This window comes from Electrona antarctica (assembly GCF_951216825.1).
Source record: "Electrona antarctica genome assembly, chromosome: 14".
In the NCBI taxonomy this organism is placed as follows: domain Eukaryota; kingdom Metazoa; phylum Chordata; class Actinopteri; order Myctophiformes; family Myctophidae; genus Electrona; species Electrona antarctica.
The window spans coordinates 46,837,772-46,858,488 of NC_136795.1; the positions used below are offsets into that span (position 1 = coordinate 46,837,772).

Sequence of the window (20,717 nt, forward strand, 5' to 3'; positions counted from 1 at the left end):
AAAATGTTTTTTTTCAAGATTTGTTTGAAAATATCTACAAGCTCATGTCACATTACATACGCTATTTTCAAATAGTTGATAGTATATATAGGGTTAAAGTAGTTAACCCATTTTTTTTTAATCCTTTATTTACCCAGGGTAGTAGCTGAGCACAAGTGCTCATTTTCAGCAACGCCCTGCTATGTTTCTATGTCAGTCGTTCTTCGATTTTTCAAAAATAGCAGACCTACAAGCTCATAGCGCGCCACTCGGTGGCGCGCTATGAGCTTGTAGATCTGCTATTTTTCAATAGCTAAAGCATAACATAATGCTAACACCAAAAGGGGTTCCTGCCCAAAATGGGTTAAAGTGATTTGATGCTATATTTGCCCCTCCTGCAGCTTTGAGGGTCTGTGTAAGACGACAGTGCATGTGTAAACACAAACATTGAAGACAAAAGTGAAGACGCAAATTGTGATTGGCCAGAATGAGATGATGTATGATGACGTATGATGATAAGAGCGCCCCTCACTTCACAATCGTGTGATTTTTTTTGTGTAATTCTACTGGGGACCCCCTCAAGGGCCCCTGGAGCCCCCTCAAGGGCCCCTGGAGCCCCCTCAAGGGCCCCTGGGGATGCTCAGATCATGTACGATCATGTACGATCATTGATCTATCTGTGAGTGTGTGGAGATGGAACATGCTTAATATAAGTCGCTCTGGATTAAGAGCGTCTGCTAAATGCCTAAATTGTAAATTGTAAAATTGAACATGTATGGTCTAGTTGTGTGTGTAGAAAATGATCTGTGTGTGGAGATGGAGCAGAAACATACTTTGACTCATACAGTTATATGGTACAGTAGGTTGTTGACCTCATGTACATGTGTGACACCATTTTATCTTTACGAGGTCTTAAAGAAGCGTGCCTGAAATGACGTCCTGCCTGCGCACACAGGGTCCACTCTGAACCCCTGACCTCATCATGTCTTCATCTATTGGTGGAAACTAACTAGGGATGTCCCGATACACTTTTTTCGTTTCCGATCCAATCCCGATACCACCATTTCTGTGTTAGCCGATATCGATACTGAATACCGATACCAGAGAATAATATTTATAATAATACAAAAATAACAAATATCTTATTTTGAAGTCCACCGACCGGGAATAGTGTTCTAATACTTCTAATGGCATCAAATCAACATTTTAAATGTGTTTTATGCACATGCATTCCATATAGGGCTAGACCACACATGGACAAATGACACCATCATTTTTCTTAAAATAAATAAAATATTTAAGGTTTTTTAAACAAAAACATTTTCTATAGAGAGCAACTATTACATATGAAGGCACATTTGGCTTATTAGCCAGGGATCCTTTTAACAATAACAACAGGGTTGACCATGTACGCCTACTGCTCGTCAAAGACAGGGTCCATAACTCCATATCTTCTGACATTTAGGGGTCAGATCATAGACAATACTAAGCTAATGCTGACCAACATTTAATTTCACTCGGGACTCGAGGGGTCCCTGGACCCCGCTTTGAGAACCCCCTGTCACCCTGTGGTAAATGCACAAGGATGGAGGGAGAGCACCGCAGCTACAGAATCAAGATTAATCTCCATTTTATAATGGACGTACTTCACGGCAAAATAGCTGATCGAATGACGGACAGATGACGGCTTCCTATCTCGACTTTCAGGAGGAGATGTTCCAGACTCTATATAACATTCAGGAGCCAGGAGTAGTTCCAGACTCTATATAACATTCAGGAGGAGGAGGAGTTCCTGACTATATATAACATTCAGGAGGTGTAGTTCCAGACTCTATATAACATTCAGGAGGAGTAGTTCCAGACTCTATATAACATTCAGGAGGAGTAGTTCCAGACTCTATATAACATTCAGGAGGTGTAGTTCCAGACTCTATATAACATTCAGGAGATGTAGTTCCAGACTCTATATAACATTCAGGAGATGTAGTTCCAGACTCTATATAACATTCAGGAGGAGTAGTTCCAGACTCTATATAACATTCAGGAGATGTAGTTCCAGACTCTATATAACATTCAGGTGTAGTTCCAGACTCTATATAGCATTCAGGAGGAGTAGTTCCAGACTCTAGCATCCAGATATATTGTGAAATAGTTGTGTGGCTATGAGAGACTGTCGTCGACCCAAAAATGGGTCCCGACCAATATGGTTTGGGACACAAATGGTAAATGGTGCATTTATATAGCGCCTTTATCCAAGGCGCTTTACATAGATTGTGCATTACATTCACCCATTCACAGTTTTCACACACACACATTCATACACCGATTGCGGCGGAAGCCATGCAAGGCACCAACCAGCACATCAGGAGCAATTTGGGGTTCAGTGTCTTGCCCAAGGACACTTCGACATGTAGACAGGAGGAGCCGGGATTCGAACCGCCAACCCATGGATCATTGGACGACCTGCTCTACCTCTTGAGCCACAGTCGCTGAGCTGAAAGTATACCTGCTGGCATTGGCTAGATGGATGTGCAACATGTAGCTTCGGCAGTGACGGCACGGCTATGACGATGAACCACCCATCCATCTTCAACCGATTATAAGGAGTCGGGTCGCGAGGGAAACAGCTCCAGAAGAGAGCTAACTTCATCCTGGGGGATCCCGAGGCGTTCCAAGGCCAGTTTGGAAATATCATCCTCCCATCTGATCCTTGGTCTGCCCCGGGGGTCTCCTTTCAGTGGGACATGCAACGAGGACCTCCCTAGGGAGACGCTCGGGAGACATCCTTAAACCCATTTTGACCTGAGATCAGATTCTAAAAATGTCTTCTACATCCTGACAGTTTTCTGAAAAAGCTATGTTTCTATGTCAGTCGTTCTTCGATTTTTCAAAAATAGCAGACCTACAAGCTCGTAGCGCGCCACTCGGTGGCGCGCTATGAGCTTGTAGATCTGCTATTTTTCAATAGCTAAAGCATAACATAATGCTAACACCAAAAGGGGTTCCCGCCCCAAAATGAGCTAGGGAGACGCTCGGGAGGCATGCTTACTATAGATGCCCGAACCACCATGAATGTGAACAAAGGCCACAAAGATACCGACATAATAAAACATCACCTTCAATAAACAAGTTATAATAATTTCTGTTTAATTATAATCAAGAAACAATAATACCCAGCAAAAACCAAACCCACGTTCTTATCTTTATAATTATGAGCAAACAAGGTACGAATGTGATCATAGAGAGTCTCTGTCCTCGGAGAGGTTTGAACTGGGTCTGTGCCCGTCAATCAAAGTGATAAGTAAAGATTGTCATCTGCTGAACGAAAACAATAATAAAACATGTTAGAATCGAGCCTGAGCATGAGCCGTCTGCAAAAAAGCACTGTATTACATTATTATTTTTGTCTTCCATCACAAAATGATTTGTTTAAAAACAAAACAAAATAAATCCCTTCTGTTAAACACACCTTAAGGGCCCGGGGTTATTTCATCCATTAATAAAATGTGCCCAGCGTTTATAGCGCCCCCCGGAGCACTTTTACCGACGGACCGGATGTTGTCCCGGATGTGGCTGTAGCAGCTAAGTGTAGCCAAAACACTCTCGATGCGATCGACAACAACGGGAGGCGAGATTAAATCTAACGTGGCTAGCGACTGGACAGCGTCTAACACATAATCTTTAGACGGGATGATTTAGATCGCAAGTTTTAAGATTTCCGTTGTCGTCGGCTAAACAGGGGGGGAACATTTCCGATGACGTCTCACTGTTGCGCAACATCGAGGATTGCGCAACAAGCGCTCCTATAGGCTGTGGAGCGATGCGACCGGTTTTGATATCATTAATCTCCGCCTTGTTAATCAATCTCCGTCAGGGGCATCAGACCGTACTAAGTACCCGGACGGAGATCTCCGCCCCGGGCCCTTAACCCATTTAGGCCCGACGTCGACATTTAAAAAATGTAAATCATGACAGTTTTCTGAAAAAACCTGTGTTTCCATGTCAGTGGTGCTCAACCTTTTTCCTGTATTTGGCCGCCGACCCCTATCTGAAAATATGTTGTTCCAGGGACTCCCCCAGAAGCAAAGATTTGAGTTAAAAACGTTCGCTCTGAAAGAATATATATTCAAATTTGTGCCACATTTTCAAGATTTTTCAAAAATAGCAGACCTACAAGCTCGTAGCGCGCCACTCGGTGGCGCGCTATGAGCTTGTAGATCTTCTATTTTTCAATAGCTAAATTATAACATAATGCTTAAAACACCAAAAGGGGTTCCCGCCCAGAATGGGTTAAGGTGTAAATAGAGGCCGTTTCTCTCAGCACCAGAGCGATTATTAGTCGATAAATCACGTCGATTGCAATAATGAATTAAATGCAGGTAAAAAAAAACACAATTCCTGATACATGTTCCGTCATATGACGATGTCATGTGATGATGTCAAATGATGATGTCACGCACACCAAAAAACAGCCGATCTACAAGCTCACGACGAGGTGCGGATGTGATGCTATGTGAGCTTGTCGATCGGCTATTTTCGGCAAGCGCCATAACTCTAAGGTATAAATGGGGCGCGAGGTAAGGCTTGTTGAAAGAACACATCGCATCATGCGCTGGGAGTGTGTAGAAGGAACTTTAGTACAAATTAATGCATTTTGTTGTATTGCACCTGTTGCCAAAATATTTGGTCATTACAGTAACTCAGCTCATGGCTGAACTCGTTTCAATTTAACTCGTTTTTTTTTTCTTCTTTGGTCCTTTTGATCATAACAGAGATACACAATGAGTATAAAGATCAGCATTATTATAGCAATTATAAAAAAAAAGCACTTCTTGGGGCTGAGCGACGACACATAATTAAGGCCACGTTAAAAAAACGGACTAAGCGTTCGGATCAAAGATAAATACAGACAAGACAAGTTCCAGAGCACGTGCACGATGAATTCTGCTACGATATCCCGATTCCCACGAAGCGTTCATATAGCGTATAGGCTATATTCGAGCGAGACGGAAACGAACCGGAGATCATGACAGCATCTTGGGGAGTTTCACCGGTGCTCCCTCTCTTTCTCTCTCTCTCTTGAGTGAAGTAGTGTAGCGAACATGATTAATTTTGATACTGTACGATGTAGTTTAATTCGCTGTGTGTGTGTGTGTGTGTGTGCGTGTGTGTGTGTGTGTTTCAGAGAGAGAGAGAGAGAGAGAGAGGGACAGAGAGAGAGAGGGACAGAGAGAGAGAGAGAGAGAGAGAGAGAGGGACAGAGAGAGAGAGGGACAGAGAGAGCGAGAGAGAGAGAGAGAGAGAGAGAGAGGGGGACAGAGAGAGAGAGGGACAGAGAGAGAGAGAGAGAGGGACAGACAGATAGAGAGAGAGAGAGAGAGAGAGAGGGACAGAGAGAGAGAGGGACAGAGAGAGAGAGAGAGAGAGAGAGAGAGAGAGAGAGGGACAGAGAGAGAGAGGGACAGAGAGAGCGAGAGAGAGAGAGAGAGAGAGAGGGACAGAGAGAGAGAGGGACAGAGAGAGAGAGGGACAGAGAGAGAGAGAGAGAGAGAGAGAGAGAGAGAGGGACAGAGAGAGAGAGGGACAGAGAGAGCGAGAGAGAGAGAGAGAGAGAGAGGGACAGACAGATAGAGAGAGAGAGAGAGAGAGAGAGAGAGAGAGCTGGTAAACCACTGCAAAAACGTGTAACTTGAGTTATATTTCTGTGTTCCCGTCTGACGTTGTCCAGGTATAGCGTGTGAAGTACATCACACAACGTAAAAGCGCGACTTGGTTTACGCGGTCTAAAAAGTGGTGGTCGACCGCAGAAAAGCGTTTGATCTGTTTAATTCCCGTCATGCATTTCTATGGTGAATAATAATTGGAGGATATAGCGCTGCTTTTCCCCAGTGCCGACTTTTGCCAAGCATCATCGTCGTCGTGTTCCAGGGCTCTCGATGTCCGGCGTTATTTTTTTTTGTTATTTCTTTTGGCAGAGCACCCTATAATAGGGAGCTTCAAGCTGAAAATAGTTTCGGAGAGAATCGAGGCGCCGCTCGTCATTTTTTGGTTTGACCCCTCCTAGCCGTTTGGTGAAAAACCCGGTCATTTCTTAAAAGACTCCGACTTGGAAATCGATACCACGGCCATGAGAAGAAGTTCCGTGTTTACCGTAATGTCAGCTATACGCCGTTTGTGCTAATAGTAAATGCAAATGACAGCATCGTTCCAGCAACGGTTCATATGGTTTTAACGCTGCGGGCGTCAATAAACAACTCGCTGTGCTCTTAGTATAAGAAGCGCTCTGGAGATAACCGAAAGCACAAAAATAATAAAACACGGACAGAAAAGGAAGGCATGGGGTCCAAGTCCCGCTCATGTCGAGGCCTCGGCCACAGTGTTGGGAGAGCAAACAGGACCAGGTGGAGTGTTCCAGGTGGACCAGGACCAGGACCAGGTGGACCAGGACCAGGTGGAGTGTTCCATGAGTCTCTTTGGGAATCCAGCTTGATATTCTTTGGAGTTTTTTTGAACATTAACCCATTTTTGACCTGCGACCAGATTCTAAAAAATGTCTTCTACATCCTGACAGTTTTCTGAAAAAGCTACGTTTCTATGTCAGTGGTTCTTCGATTTTTCAAAAAAAATAGCAGACCTACAAGCTCGTAGCGTGCCACGAGCTTGTAGATCTGCTATTTTTCAATAGCTAAAGCATAGCATAATGCTAACACCAAAAGGGGTTCCCGCCCAAAATGGGTTAATCGAAGTTGTGCCGTGGACCACGTGAATAAGAGGGGGTTATTGGGTTGGATGTGATGACAGTCTATAGCATCACAGCACAGTGTTCTCCGATTGGATCTCTGCCTCCTCCGCGGGTGGGTTTGGGGAGGAGTCGGGGGCGGGCTCATGACCAGCAGAGCTCTCCCCCTGTTGGTCCACGGCAATCACAGGTACGAAGGCTCGTCCAATCCCCTTCGTGAAGAACAGCCCTCCGTCTGTAAAAAAAAAAAGGCCAATCGGAGAGAGAGAGAGAGAGAGAGAGAGAGAGGTCAACGGCGCAATCGGCGTCCTCAACACGCCACCAGAAAGACGAACCGGGCCAAAACACAAACACCACCACAGACTCTTTGGTTTTGCTTTTCCGAACCGTTTTCTGCCCAATTTTGTGGTTGTCAATAGAGCGTCGCAGTCCCGCCCCCTACCGTGGCCCAGGAAATGAATCCCAATGTATTTTTCCTCATAGACATAGACAAAAATAGTTATTTAAAGACGGTTACGCCGCGGACAAAGCCAAATCGAGTCGTGACAACTCATGACAACACAAACAATATTTTGGACCAAACAAATAATTACAAAGAAGACAAAAAGTGTTGTAACCTGCCGTTTTTTTTCTTCTTTCTAATTATTTGTTCGGCCCAAAAGATTGTGTTTGTTGTCATGATTTGTCACGACTCGAGTTGGCTTTGTCCGCGGCGTAAACGTCTTTAAATAAATACTTGTCTATGAGGAAAATGAACGGAGAATCATTTCCTGGGCCCTGGTAGGGGGCGGGACTGCGACGCTCTATTGGCCCTCATGTGTACTGCGGTCCCTTGTCATGATGTAACTCATTAATACCTCCAGTCAGTCCTTTGATTAGAAACTTACATTCCAAAATATTCTCCTCATAAAACAATGAAAATGATTTTACTTTTGTTTGCATTTGCTTATGGAATATCAACTTCTAATCAGTCCACCAACTGTTGACGGCAAATATTTGAAGTTACATAATGGCAGGGCCAAACATCGACCATACAGTAGTCCTTTCGATTTAACCCATTTTGGGCGGGAACCCCTTTTGGTGTTAGCATTATGTTATGCTTTAGCTATTGAAAAATAGCAGATCTACAAGCTCATAGCGCGCCACCGAGTGGCGCGCTATGAGCTTGTAGGTCTGCTATTTTTTGAAAAATCGGGATGTAGAAGACATTTTTAGAATCTGATCTCAGGCCAAAATGGGTTAAGGAACACACACACACACACACACACACACACACACACACACACACACACACACACACACACACACACACACACACACACACACACACACACACACACACACACACACACACACACACACACACACACACACACACACACACACACACACACACACACACACACACACACACACACACACACACACACACACACACACACACACACACACACACACACACACACACACACACACACACACACACGTCTTCTCACTGTGTGTAAGACACTAAGGATTGCTTCCAAGTTCCTATACATGTCGTAGGTCATTGAATTTAGAGTGTCACAATGAACAACACATTTGGATTCTAATTCAGATATGTTGGTTCAATAATAATAACACACGCATACAATTTGTATAGCGATGTTCTAAGTGCGCAAAGTTGCTTTCTGTGTTAAGAGCGTAATCCTTGGTGCCACAACTCATCGCTTTTTCTAGATGTACCCCCACGCCGGGAGCACTAGAACATGTGCACTGCAGCGTCCAGTTGGAGATGTAATGTCTGTTAGTTAGTTGGGTTAGGCAAGTTAGTAAAGCAAAAAAAGGCAGGCGTTAACTGTTAACAGCCAAAAGCCATGCCCAGACCTCAGCAACCACATGCATGTCAGCAGGCCTGTCACAGTTATTACACAGGGGTTGAATTGTTGATGAATTTAATGCATAGGACCACAAGGGAAACAAGTCCTCAGGACTTTTTTGTGCTATCCTTTTAGCCTAAGGGCTCCATTTTCGTCACCGCTAAACCCCTTATCCCTAAACTTCTTTGTATTTTATTTTGCAAAACATTTTTGAATAGTTAAAATGGCCAGTCTACAAGCTCACGATGTGTCAATGTAGATTGGCTAGTTGAACTATTCATAAATGTTTTTCAAAATGGTAAAAAAGGCAAAGAAGTTTAGGGATAAGGGGTTTAGCGGTGACGAAAATGGAGCCCTAAATGTTTGAGAAAAAATAAATCGATCAATGGCCTGATGGCAATTGCACTTATTTTGCACAATCAGAATCATAAAAAAACAGCTGGATGACGTCTACAGATTACATTTATCATTATTCTCATGTCGTTGCTCGTGATCCTTTAACCATTTTCATCTTGGTGTCCCTATTTTGGGCATTTCGGGTAAATACAAAATCGGACAATTTAGAAGCACAAATAGCAGTTCTACAAGCTCACGGAGCATCGCATCATGATTTCTTTGAACATTTCTGTTTTTTGTCAAACATAAATGTAATTTTCATTCACACTAATTTTTCTTTTTTTTAATTATCATTAACCACAAATATTGGTAGGACAATACATGGCCTGCGTAGGTTTTACGATAACGACAGCCATACATGTTAGCAACTGCTGGGAGAGCAAGAAGGATTAGTGGGTTTACTAATGCAATATACTGCAGTACCGTACATAGAGTACAGTATTGGTATATTGTACATGGATGGACATACAGCAACACATAACAGCATGCCGCATTCTCTTCTGTTATTTGTCTTTCATCCTCCATGATCCCGTGCACACACACACACACACACACACACACACACACACACACACACACACACACACACACACACACACACACACACACACACACACACACACACACACACACACACACACACACACACACACACACACACACGCACACGCACACGCACGCGTGCGCGCACACACACACACACACACACACACACACACACACACTCTCCCTCTGTCAGGTGGAAACCATATCTCCTAAAACTGTTACTTCCCAGGATTCAAATTCAAAAGTCGACCAAATCGACAAGCTGGAACTGAGCTTGTGGAGCTGCTACTTTGGATGCTTTTGTGCAGCGTTGTTTTTGGCAGCAAATTTCTATTTTAGTTTTAGTCGTAGTCTCTTGAATGGCTTTCATTTAGTTTGAGTCACATTTTAGTCACCCGGAATGTTTTAGCGTTAGTCTAGTTTTAGTCGACTAAATATCATAAGATTTTAGTCAACTAAATCTACAGGTGATTTAAGGTGGCCTTGCACTAGCCGGTAATCGGGCATTTTTGACGCTCGGGGGGTGCCCGACCGCTCAAAGCGCGATCGGGATCGGCCCGATCAACATCAAGAATGTTTGATATTTGCTCTGCCCCGCTCCGATTATCCTGTAGTGTGTGGTGCTATCAGAAAATCGGCTAGTGTAAGGCCACCTTTAGTCGACAAAAATGTGTTTTGTTGGGCCTTGATGCCGTCGTAATGGCTGATTTTATACTTGCTGATTTTATACTTGCTGAAAATAGCCGATCTACAAGCAATGACTTATCCTGGATCTCTTGTCCACTAGTCCCTTCCCAACAATTTAGTCTAGTTTTTATTTGTCGACAAAATCGACAGTATATTTAGTCATAGTTTTAGTCATCGTAGCTTAGTTTTCCTTTAGTTTCCATTTAGTTTTCGCCAGTGAAAAAAGGTAGTCGACGAACATTCTCCGTCTCAGTTTTAGTCGACGAAAACAACACTGCTTTTGTGTGATGCTGCTGTAGTATGATCAAGGAGGGCGTTGGTTAATTCACGGGGGGAAACAAGCAAAAGTTAAAGGAGCATTCAGTGATTTGGGTGATTTGGAAAACCACCCAGTCCGCCCGGTAACAAAATGTGCACATGCACGCTCTACAGTGGGGGGAAGTGCAACAGGCCAACAGCATGTGCACCCCAGTCGATCATGATTGGAGGAAGGCCCCTCTCATCCTGATTGGATGAAGGCTTTGCCACCCGCCACCAAAACTGAAACTAGGGTTTTTTGACCCCAGGGGCTCACTGGGGACAGGGAGGAACTCCTTATATGGTCAGCACACTCTATAGTAGGGAGGATTATCCAGAAAAAAAGAAAAAATAAGTGATATTTGAATGAAGTAAAATCACTGAATCCTCCTTTAACATATAAGGAGATAAGAGGTTTCCGCTCGACAGCAAAGACACACACAGACTGCTGCACGACGACAACAACAACAACAACAAGACATGCAGGCCAATCGGAGGTGTTTAAACGCGTTCAGCCAACCAACCAGGGTCCTCTTACCATCACCTGCCTTTCAAAAGCTCATCTTAAAGGCAGGCCCGAGCAGCTCACACATCTGCAACGTTTACAGAATGTTCCCATCATGCATTGCTTTCAGAACAACACCACACAATTTACAGTTGGAGGCCATCGATATTGTCCTTTTCTTTTTGCTGAGGTTTGCGTGATCTGCGCAAAAGGAGAGTTAACCCATTTTGGGCGGGAACCCCTTTTGGTGTTTTAAACATTATGTTATAATTTAGCTATTGAAAAATAGCAGATCTACAAGCTCATAGCGCGCCACCGAGTGGCGCGCTACGAGCTTGTAGGTCTGCTATTTTTGAAAAATCGTGAAAATATTTATTTCAGAAAACTGGAGGATTTAGAAGGATTTTTTTAAATGTTGAGGTCAGGCCTAAATGGGTCAAATGATAAGGGACAATATCGGTGGCACCCAACTGTACATTCAAGGGCAAGCTGGACGGGAGGCGGTGAAACCCACAAACAGCCAAGAATTACTCACGAACGATGAGGTGAAATCACATGATACCGGATGCTCACGGTATCATTCAACAGGCAGTGCTTTCAGTCGTTACGCAGTTCAGACTAACAACGTTAAGCAGAAGTTAGTGACCATTAATATTATTATTATTATTATTATTATTAGGGGACTGCAGGCTCACGCCCATGGCTTATCCACCGTAGTCTGAAGACTACATGTTTCAGACTGCACCTCACCCTCCTAGCACTCACCTCTTCAGACTCACCCCCTAGCACTCAGCTCTTCACACTCACCCCTTAGCACTCAGCTCTTCAGACTCACCCCTAGAACCCACCCCCTAGCACTCACCTCTTCAGACTCACCCCTTAGCACTCAGCTCTTCAGACTCACCCCCTAGCACTCACCCCCTAGCATTCACCTCTTCAGACTCACCCCCTAGCATTCACCTCTTCAGACTCACCCCCTAGCACTCACCTCTTCACACTCACCCCCTAGCACTCACCTCTTCACACTCACCCCCTAGCATTCACCTCTTCAGACTCACCCCTTAGCACTCAGCTCTTCAGACTCACCCCCTAGCACTCACCCCTAGCATTCACCTCTTCAAACTCACCCCCTAGCATTCACCTCTTCAGACTCACCCCCTAGCATTCACCTCTTCAGACTCACCCCCTAGCATTCACCTCTTCAGACTCACCCCCTAGCACTCACCTCTTCACACTCACCCCCTAGCACTCACCTCTTCACACTCACCCCCTTGCACTCACCTCTTCAGACTCACCCCCTAGCACTCACCTCTTCAGACTCACCCCCTAGCATTCACCTCTTCAGACTCACCCCCTAGCATTCACCTCTTCAGACTCACCCCCTAGCACTCACCTCTTCACACTCACCCCCTAGCACTCACCTCTTCACACTCACCCCCTAGCACTCACCTCTTCAGACTCACCCCCTAGCACTCACCCCTTCACACTCACCCTCTAGCACTCACCTCTTCACACTCACCCCCTAGCACTACCTCACCCTGTGACTGTTTGACCTTGTTCTCCGAACAGAGCTCATGCCCACTCTGAGCTCACATGTGTTAAGTGTCTCTGGATACACAGTGTGTGTCTGCTAAAAGCCTAAACTGCACCAGTTGTAATTCTAATGGTCTTCTTGTAGAATATTTCCACTCCATCTGGATGTGATGAACGAACGTTCCATTCATTGTGACTGTACAAACGCTCCAGCGTACGTTGTGACCACAACGGAAAGAAGCTCTCCAGCTGGTTATCCTTTTTGACAGATTATGTACAAAAAACATGTTCATTTCTGTCAGTAAAAACGTCAATCGACCAAAGAGTTGGGCCAAAGACGAGTTTCCTCAAGGAAAAAAAACAATTTTATGCACACACGGTCATACGTCGGCACACATGCATGCACATAAACACACACACGTTCACTAGGGCTGTCAGGTAATTGATTGTAAAGACATAAATTAGTAGTAGGTGTGGCTCACTGGCTGCTACTCTGTGTTTTCTAATCATAGGCCTGACGTCGAAATAAAAAAAAAGTTCACTCTGAAAGAATATATATTCAAAGATTTGTGCCGCATTTTTACGATTTTTCAAAAATAGCAGATCTACAAGCTCGTAGCGCGCCACTCGGTGGCGCGCTATGAGCTTGTAGATCTGCTATTTTTCAACAGCTAAAGCATAACATAATGCTTAAAACACCAACAGGGGTTCCCGCCCAAAATGGGTTTTTATTCAACCATTCAAACACCGAGAATTAGCGCGAGTGAATGTCATTTCTGAGCTCATTTTGACAGCACTAACAATGTACACCAACACAATTCCGTTTGAAAACTCAATCCTGAACTCTGAGAGTGTAACAAACGTACGTTTTGTACACAGTTTATGGGGGAAAAAACAGTACGTACCCCCCAAAAAAAGCCTTTGGTGGTACGTACTGTACCGCCCGCTTCCACTTCTAGAGAGCGGATCTCGGGCCGCTCACGCTCTCCTTTAGCGCTCCACTTCCGGCCGCACGCGTCTCTGTTCACATTCCTAACATTCCTAAACTCTACACGTTGTAACAGGATCCGCTGACAGATTCTGCTGCGGAGCTCTGAATCTGTGCCGATGAGACAAACCGACACCGAGGATTCATTTCACCGAGAACTCGACACGAGAGGATAAAAAAAACCTATCGACGTTACGTCGCCGTTACCTGTTATGATCTTGGAGGCGGAGCCCAGGAAACCGCCGTCGTCGTCGTCGTCATTGGCCGGCGGTGGCTGAGGGGGCGGCGGCATGTTGGGCCGGGGGCGGGGCTTGGGGGCGGGCCTAGCGGGGCGGGGCAGCGAGCCGGTGGGGTAAGGGCTCTGCGACCCGCCGGTGGGGTAAGGGTTCTGCGGGAGGAGAAGGGGCGCGTCGTGATGATGCTGCGGAGGAGGGGGCGTGCCCGGAGGGGTGGGGCTCGGGGTGCTGCGCGGAGACGACTCAGGCTCGCCGCCCTGGTGGTGGTGGTGGGCTGGAGGCGGGGGCTGCGGGGGCGGGTGGAACGGGGCGTGGCTCGGACTGTCTTTGCCGGCGTGGTGGCGCCGAGGCGCGGCGGCGGGGTGGGGCGAGCTCGTCGGGGTCTGCTGCTGGTTGTTGCTGAAAGGACTGGCCAGTTTGGGAGGAGCCGGGGCCTGTTTCTTAGTGCCTGGAGAGAGAGAGAGGAGAGGAACCGTCAAATTATATTCAAAGCTATTTATCCCATTCAGGCCTGACCTCAAAATTTTAAAAAAAAATCTTCTAAATCCTCCAGTTTTCTGAAATAAATATTTTCACGATTTTTCAAAAATAGCAGACCTACAAGCTCGTAGCGCGCCACTCGGTGGCGCGCTACGAGCTTGTAGATCTGCTATTTTTCAATAGCTACATTATAACATAATAATGTTTAAAACACCAAAAGGGGTTCCCGCCCAAAATGGGAAATAAACCCGGGCTGGAAAAATTGTATATGTGTGTGTAGAACGATTTTAACAGCGATACGATACGTATCACGATACATGGTTGACGATACGATACATGGACGATATTGGTTCATTATGGCGATACGATCCGTTACGATTCAAGGATTTGAAATCGATAGTAGCTATTTAAAATACATTGACATTATTTTAAACTAAGTGATTAAACCCCTTTTTATTTTTTCTTCACAAAATTGCTAAATACCACGCACAAAAGTATAATAGTATTGATACAATCGATTATTTGCATAGAAAAACGATTCGATACATAGTCAATGTTGCCGTTTTCATTTCAATATACTTCGATTCTTGAAATTAAAATCGATTTTTTGATTCAGTTACTATATCGTTACACCCCTAATATATATATATATATATATATATATATATATATATATGGTAATGACATATTTCAAAGTATCAATTTCTAATCAATGGAGCAATTACATCATGGAAAGGTAACTACACAACCCAAACCTCTACCAAACGTATCCTGGCCCTAATTTCCATGACGTTGAAGTTCAGCCATGGACTCCTCCGATCGTCGATATAAAGATCAGAGGGAACCCCTCACTCACTCACCTCTGCGCATCAGGTGTGGACTGGGCCCCCGGGAGCCCCCCTGAGAGTGGGGGGTCCCCGCTGTCAGGTAGACCGACCCGTTCCTCTGGGGAGGTGGGGTGGAGGTGAGCTCACGGGCCGGGCTGCGGAAAAACACACACAAGGTCAAGATTATAACGGTGCGGGGCGAGAGGTACAGTGAACTATACTACATAGTGGTTCTCAACCTGTGGTACCAGGGGCCCCACTGGTGGACGGCGAGGGTATTGCAAGTGGGCCTCCCAAATAGTTGCCAGAAGACAAAGATTTGAATTAATCCATTCTGGGCGGGAACCCTGTTTGGTGTTTTAAGCATTATGTTATACTTTAGCTATTGACAAATAGCAGATCTACAAGCTCATAGCGCGGCACTCTGCTATTTTTGAAAAATCGAGAAAATGTGGCGCAAATCTTATATATTCTGTCACAGCAAACGTTTTTAACTCAAAGCTTTGCTTCGGGGGGGGGGGGGGGGGGGGGGGGGGGGTCGGCGGGCATATTACATAAAATTGTTGGGGTCCTTGACATGAAATATTGAGCACCACTGATATAGAAACATAGGAATTTCAGAAAACTATCAGGATTTAGAAGACATTTGTTAAATTTCGAGGTCAGGCCTAAATGGGTTAAAAAGTGATACTGATAAATGCAAACTATGTTAGTTCCATTGATCCAAGGAGGAACACCATCTATCGGACTGATTATTAGCTCTGAAAATTGCATGCGGCCCACCCATCTGACCTGTTAAGTGGCGTGATGGGTGGGTGGGCCTGGGTGGGCCCACCCATCTGACCTGTTAACCCACCCATCTGACCTGTTAAGTGGTGTGATGGGTGGGCCCGGCCACAAAGGCTTCCACGAAGTGGGCCCTGATCCAGAACAGGTTGAGACTCCACTGAACTAACCGATTCAATCAATTACGAAAGAATAATCAATTTGGAACATTTTCAAATATTCCCCAAAAATTAAAATATTCTATACAATCTGACAACACACAATTTTCTCTTTTTTTAATTGTTTTTATTCAACTTATAAAATATGGCTTAAGTAGTTGATTAAAAAGTCTATATAGAATTTGTCACGCAGATTTGTTGATTGAAGATTTAATCAAATTAAAGGACCACTTCACCACTTTTCAACATCTCTTCATATAATTGGTCCTCACTAATGTTCATGATAAAACACCACCATTTTTTCCTACTCAGTCTGTGTCTCATAGGAGGGCTTTGGGCAGTTCGGACACCCGTCCACCAGTGACACCAGTGACACCACAATTTTTTCCTGTGTCTCATAGGAAGGCTGTGGGCAGTTCAGAAACCCGTCCACCAGTGACATCATCATTAGGCAACAAGATTTGTTTTAAAATATATTTAGATTTTTATTATCGTGAGAACGATGGCTTCAACTTTTGCATTGCAACTTTTCAGGAAAAGAAAGCCTGCCGTTTCTATTAGCTTGGATTCACCATCGATGATGTCACTGGTGGACGGGTTTCTGAACTGCCCACAGCCTTCCTATGAGACACAGGAAAAAATGGTGGTATTTTATCATGAACATTAGTTAGGACCAATTATAGGAAGAGAAGTTGAAAAGTGGTGAAGTGGTCCTTTAAACAAAACAGCAAAAAGTGCTACTCAATTACTTGCCTATTCAAAAAAAGAACAATCAAATAATACAATAGAATCAATAGTTGCAATATAATAATAATCCAATTAGCAGTCAATGTGTCAGGGCAGACACAGCGAGGGAGGACTCATGTTCACATGTTCAGGCAGGCATATGGCTGACCTCTGCTGCAGGCTGAACCGTAGTTATGTTTTGCTTTTAAATATGTTTGTATAAACTGTTTTAACCTGTTGTACGGCGACCTTGAGTGCCCTGAAAGGCGCCTTATAAATAAAATGTATTATTATTATTATGCAGAACATCCAACTCTTCATGGCGTTTCATGGAGCACCGCTTATTTATCCCATTTAGGCCCGACGTCAAAAAAAAAAAAAAAACGTTCGCTCTGAAAGAATATATATTCAAAGATTTGTGCCGCATTTTTACGATAAAAAAAAAATAGCAGACCTACAAGCTCGTAGCGCGCCACTCGGTGGCGCGCTATGAGCTTGTAGATCTGCTATTTTTCAATAGCTAAAGTATAACATAATGCTTAGTTAAAACACCAAAAGGGGTTCCCGTCCAGAATGGGTTATGATGATGACGTTGCACACAATGCTCATCACAAACACATAAACACATTGTTACGTTTTTGATTTGATATGATTCAGACGTGAACGAGAGGCTGCAGAAATTGAGGAGTCTCTTTCAGGAGGTTGATAATAAAAAAACGGTTCGCCGATGCGTGCCGCGTGCGAGGTGAGACGCATGCGGCCGCAACGGGAAAGGCTTCCAGACCACATGACAGACAGACAGACAGACAGACAGACAGACAGACAGACAGACAGACAGACAGACAGGCCTACATGATGGAGGGCGAGGATAAGAAGCTTCCAGTAAATCAGTGGTTCTCTTAACATTTTCATCCAAACCAAAATGTATTTATTAGGCTTTGAGAGAATTTTGTGCCCAGGGATAAGGACAAGAATTGTGTTGTACATTTTTTGTTGGGGACCCCCTGGAACCCACCTCAAGGTCCCCTGGGGGTCCCCATGGAACCCACCTCAAGGTCCCCTGGGGGTCCCCCTGGAACCCACCTCAAGGTCCCCTGGGGGTCCCCATGGAACCCACCTCAAGGTCCCCTGGGGGTCCCCATGGAACCCACCTCAAGGTCCCCTGGGGGTCCCCCTGGAACCCACCTCAAGGTCCCCTGGGGGTCCCCATGGAACCCACCTCAAGGTCCCCTGGGGGTCCCCATGGAACCCATCTCAAGGTCCCCTGGGGGTCCCCGGACGGAAGTAGAACTCTGAGAACCACTGCTCTAAAACAATCAACTCCCTCCGGAAGCAATTTTAGAGATGAATTTAGCATTTTGCATGAAGCTGAACCAAGCAAATTACAAGATTTAAGATTGAATTCTTCTTTCATCATTTCAATAGCTGTCGGGGAAAACAGAAAACGTCAACGTTTGCCTGCGCAGCAGACACACAGCAAAACAACCAAGACAAATAAATCAAAGTTAAATCAAGTTAAATCAAAATGAACACTGCGCAAAGGGTTTGTCTGCGGGTGAGCTGCGGCCGGCGGGCGGGCGGATGGTTGGACGGACGGACGGACGGACGGGCGGGCAGGAGGGAGATAGGGTGTCACACCAACACCCACACCACCTCCACTTCCTGTCTTACCTGGCCTCGTCTGAGATGAGATGGTTTAGAGGCTGAGGAAGCGGCACTGTTGCTACTTGGACCGCACCATCACCACCACCACCACCCTGCCCACCACCTCCACCTCCACCACCACCACCCAGGCCAGGCTGCTCAACCTCCCTGGCCTGCAGGGACAGAGGCTCATGGGGCTGAGGAGGCTGAGGGTCAACCGGGGGGGCGGCTTCCACAGACTGGAAGGTGGGCGAGTGAAGCTGCTGAGGCTGCTTTCTAATAACAGTGCCGCCGGTTCTACGCGGGGCGGGATCTGGAGGTTTGTTAACGATGCTGGGGAGGGGAGGGGAGGGGAGGGGAGGTGGAGGTGGAAGAGAGTTAAGAGACACACACCAAGAGAGAGAGTGAGAGGGGGGGGGGGGGGGGGAGAGGGGAGGGAACGATGTGTGAGGTCAACTTTATGCTTTGAGCGAACGACGCGTCACAGCGACAATAGTGCCGTCAAAGTGACAAAAGTGTGTTCGCGTTACCTCTGGAAAATATTTATGGTCGCAGGCCCGGTGTCTTCTTCGTAACGTGTAGCGTACCCTGATACTTCCATAAGCTCCATTACCACGATGTACAAGACTACATTTAGCGTACTTCTTTGTTTACATAATCAATCAAATCGAACGATTGAGGCATTTAGTAGACGCTCTATATCCAGAGCAACGTAAACAAGGTAAATACGTATATCTAATGCAGAGAGATGGTGTAGTGCCTCTAGGATCCAGTGGTGGAAAAAGTACTCAATTGTTTTACTTAAAGGGATAGTTCAGATTTTTTTTAACTTAAGTTGTATGAAATATTTGCCATTAATATAGTGGTTGCAACTGTATTCATTGATTGCCCGAGTCCCATGGTGGGAGTTCTGCTCTGGTTTTGGTCAATATTAAGTAGTTCCGGTCATTTTGTGGGGGACACTGGGGGCCACGCAGTAAAAGTAAATGAATCCACAAAACTAACGTAATTTGTATTGTTGACCTATTTCTAAAATATTAGCGCGACTTTCGTTCAACTTTGACCCCTCTATCACATGGAACTATTTTTTGGGCGTAGTGATATGGACATAAAAAACATAGTTCCATGTGATAGAGGGGTAAAAAAAGAACGGAAGTTGCACTAATATTTTAGAAATAGGTCAACAATACAAATTACGTTAGTTTTGTGGATTAATTTACTTTTACTGCGTGGCCCCCAGTGCCCCCCACAAAATGACCGGAACTACTTGATATTTCACCAAAACCAGAGCAGAACTCCCACCACAGGACTCGGGCAATCAATTAATACAGTTGCAACCACTATATTAATGGCAAGTATTTCATACAACTTAAGTTCAAAAGATCTGAACTATCCCTTTAAGTAAAAGTACCAATACTGCAATTTAGAACTACTTCGTTGTGACCCATTGTGAGCTTGTAGATCGGCTATTTTCAAATGGCCGAAATGTATAGGGTTGAAGAGTACGTTTTCTAATCAAACTTAAAATCACCAAAGTAACTAGTAACTAAAGTTTTCAAATAATTGTAGTGAAGTAAAAGTACAAGTTTTGGCTCTGATATGTAGTGGAGTAGAAGTACAAGTACTGGAAATTGGAAATACTCAAGTAAAGTACAAATACCTCAAAATTGTACTTAAGTACAGTACTTAAGTAAAAGTACTTTCCACCACTGCTAGGATCATAGGTAAACCAAGAACCTATAGCATCAGTCTAAACAACACAATATAAAGAATAAAATAAAATTGTACATTTGAGACGCCGTCGGCGAGTGGCAGACACTATGAGGGCTCAAAACTGCAGAGAAACGGGTATAGTGTGACGTCGCTCGACACTTGACGCTCAAAGCATAAATACTTAGACCTTAAGGTCCGATTCATACGTAGTCGCTCGTGTGACACGATGCACAACTCCGTATAAAGCAAGTGCGAGACGGACAGACACACACTGACAGACTGGACATCTTCCCAAGAGCATGATGAAACCCCAGGCTGATTCTGTAGCGTGTTACACAGGGTGAAAGTAGGCAAAAACGGGCATTAATGCTGATTACAGGCTGGTAAACAACCGTAATCACCCGTAAATTTACTGGATTTACATGGCCTCTACATGTAGTATATCTGCCCGTAATCCTTGTTTTTTGCGCAGTGTTAAAAACTACAACTGATTAAAAACATGGCAGACTAGTACAAGCAACACAGCTGCACCAAACAATTTAATAATTGGTGCGTTAGATTGTCATAATGTCCAGAGCCAAGGGCATGCATGATCAGTGGCGTGCACAGACATTTAGA

The 20,717-nt window shown here is 44.8% G+C and overlaps 2 protein-coding genes across 2 annotated transcripts in view; both read right to left on the reverse strand.

Moving 5' to 3' along the window:
- Nucleotides 1-2,517, reverse strand: part of LOC306937256 (uncharacterized protein) — a gene marked incomplete at its 5' end in the record, with an annotated part of 51,641 nt that extends 49,124 nt beyond the window's left edge. Inside the window, one exon of the mRNA XM_079520923.1 lies at nucleotides 2,486-2,517. Coding sequence (XP_079377049.1) covers nucleotides 2,486-2,517 — 32 coding nt within the window. The remainder of the gene's footprint in view (nucleotides 1-2,485) is intronic.
- A 588-nt stretch (nucleotides 2,518-3,105) lies between these two features.
- LOC306937257 (uncharacterized protein) lies at nucleotides 3,106-18,996 on the reverse strand (the record flags this gene model as incomplete). Its single annotated transcript, XM_079520924.1, has 5 exons — nucleotides 3,106-6,953; nucleotides 13,737-14,213; nucleotides 15,106-15,227; nucleotides 18,414-18,719; nucleotides 18,917-18,996. 5 exons carry the CDS (start codon nucleotides 18,994-18,996, stop codon nucleotides 6,790-6,792), a joined length of 1,149 nt encoding a protein of 382 aa, XP_079377050.1. The 3' UTR covers nucleotides 3,106-6,789.
- Between the last annotated feature and the right edge of the window lie 1,721 nt (nucleotides 18,997-20,717).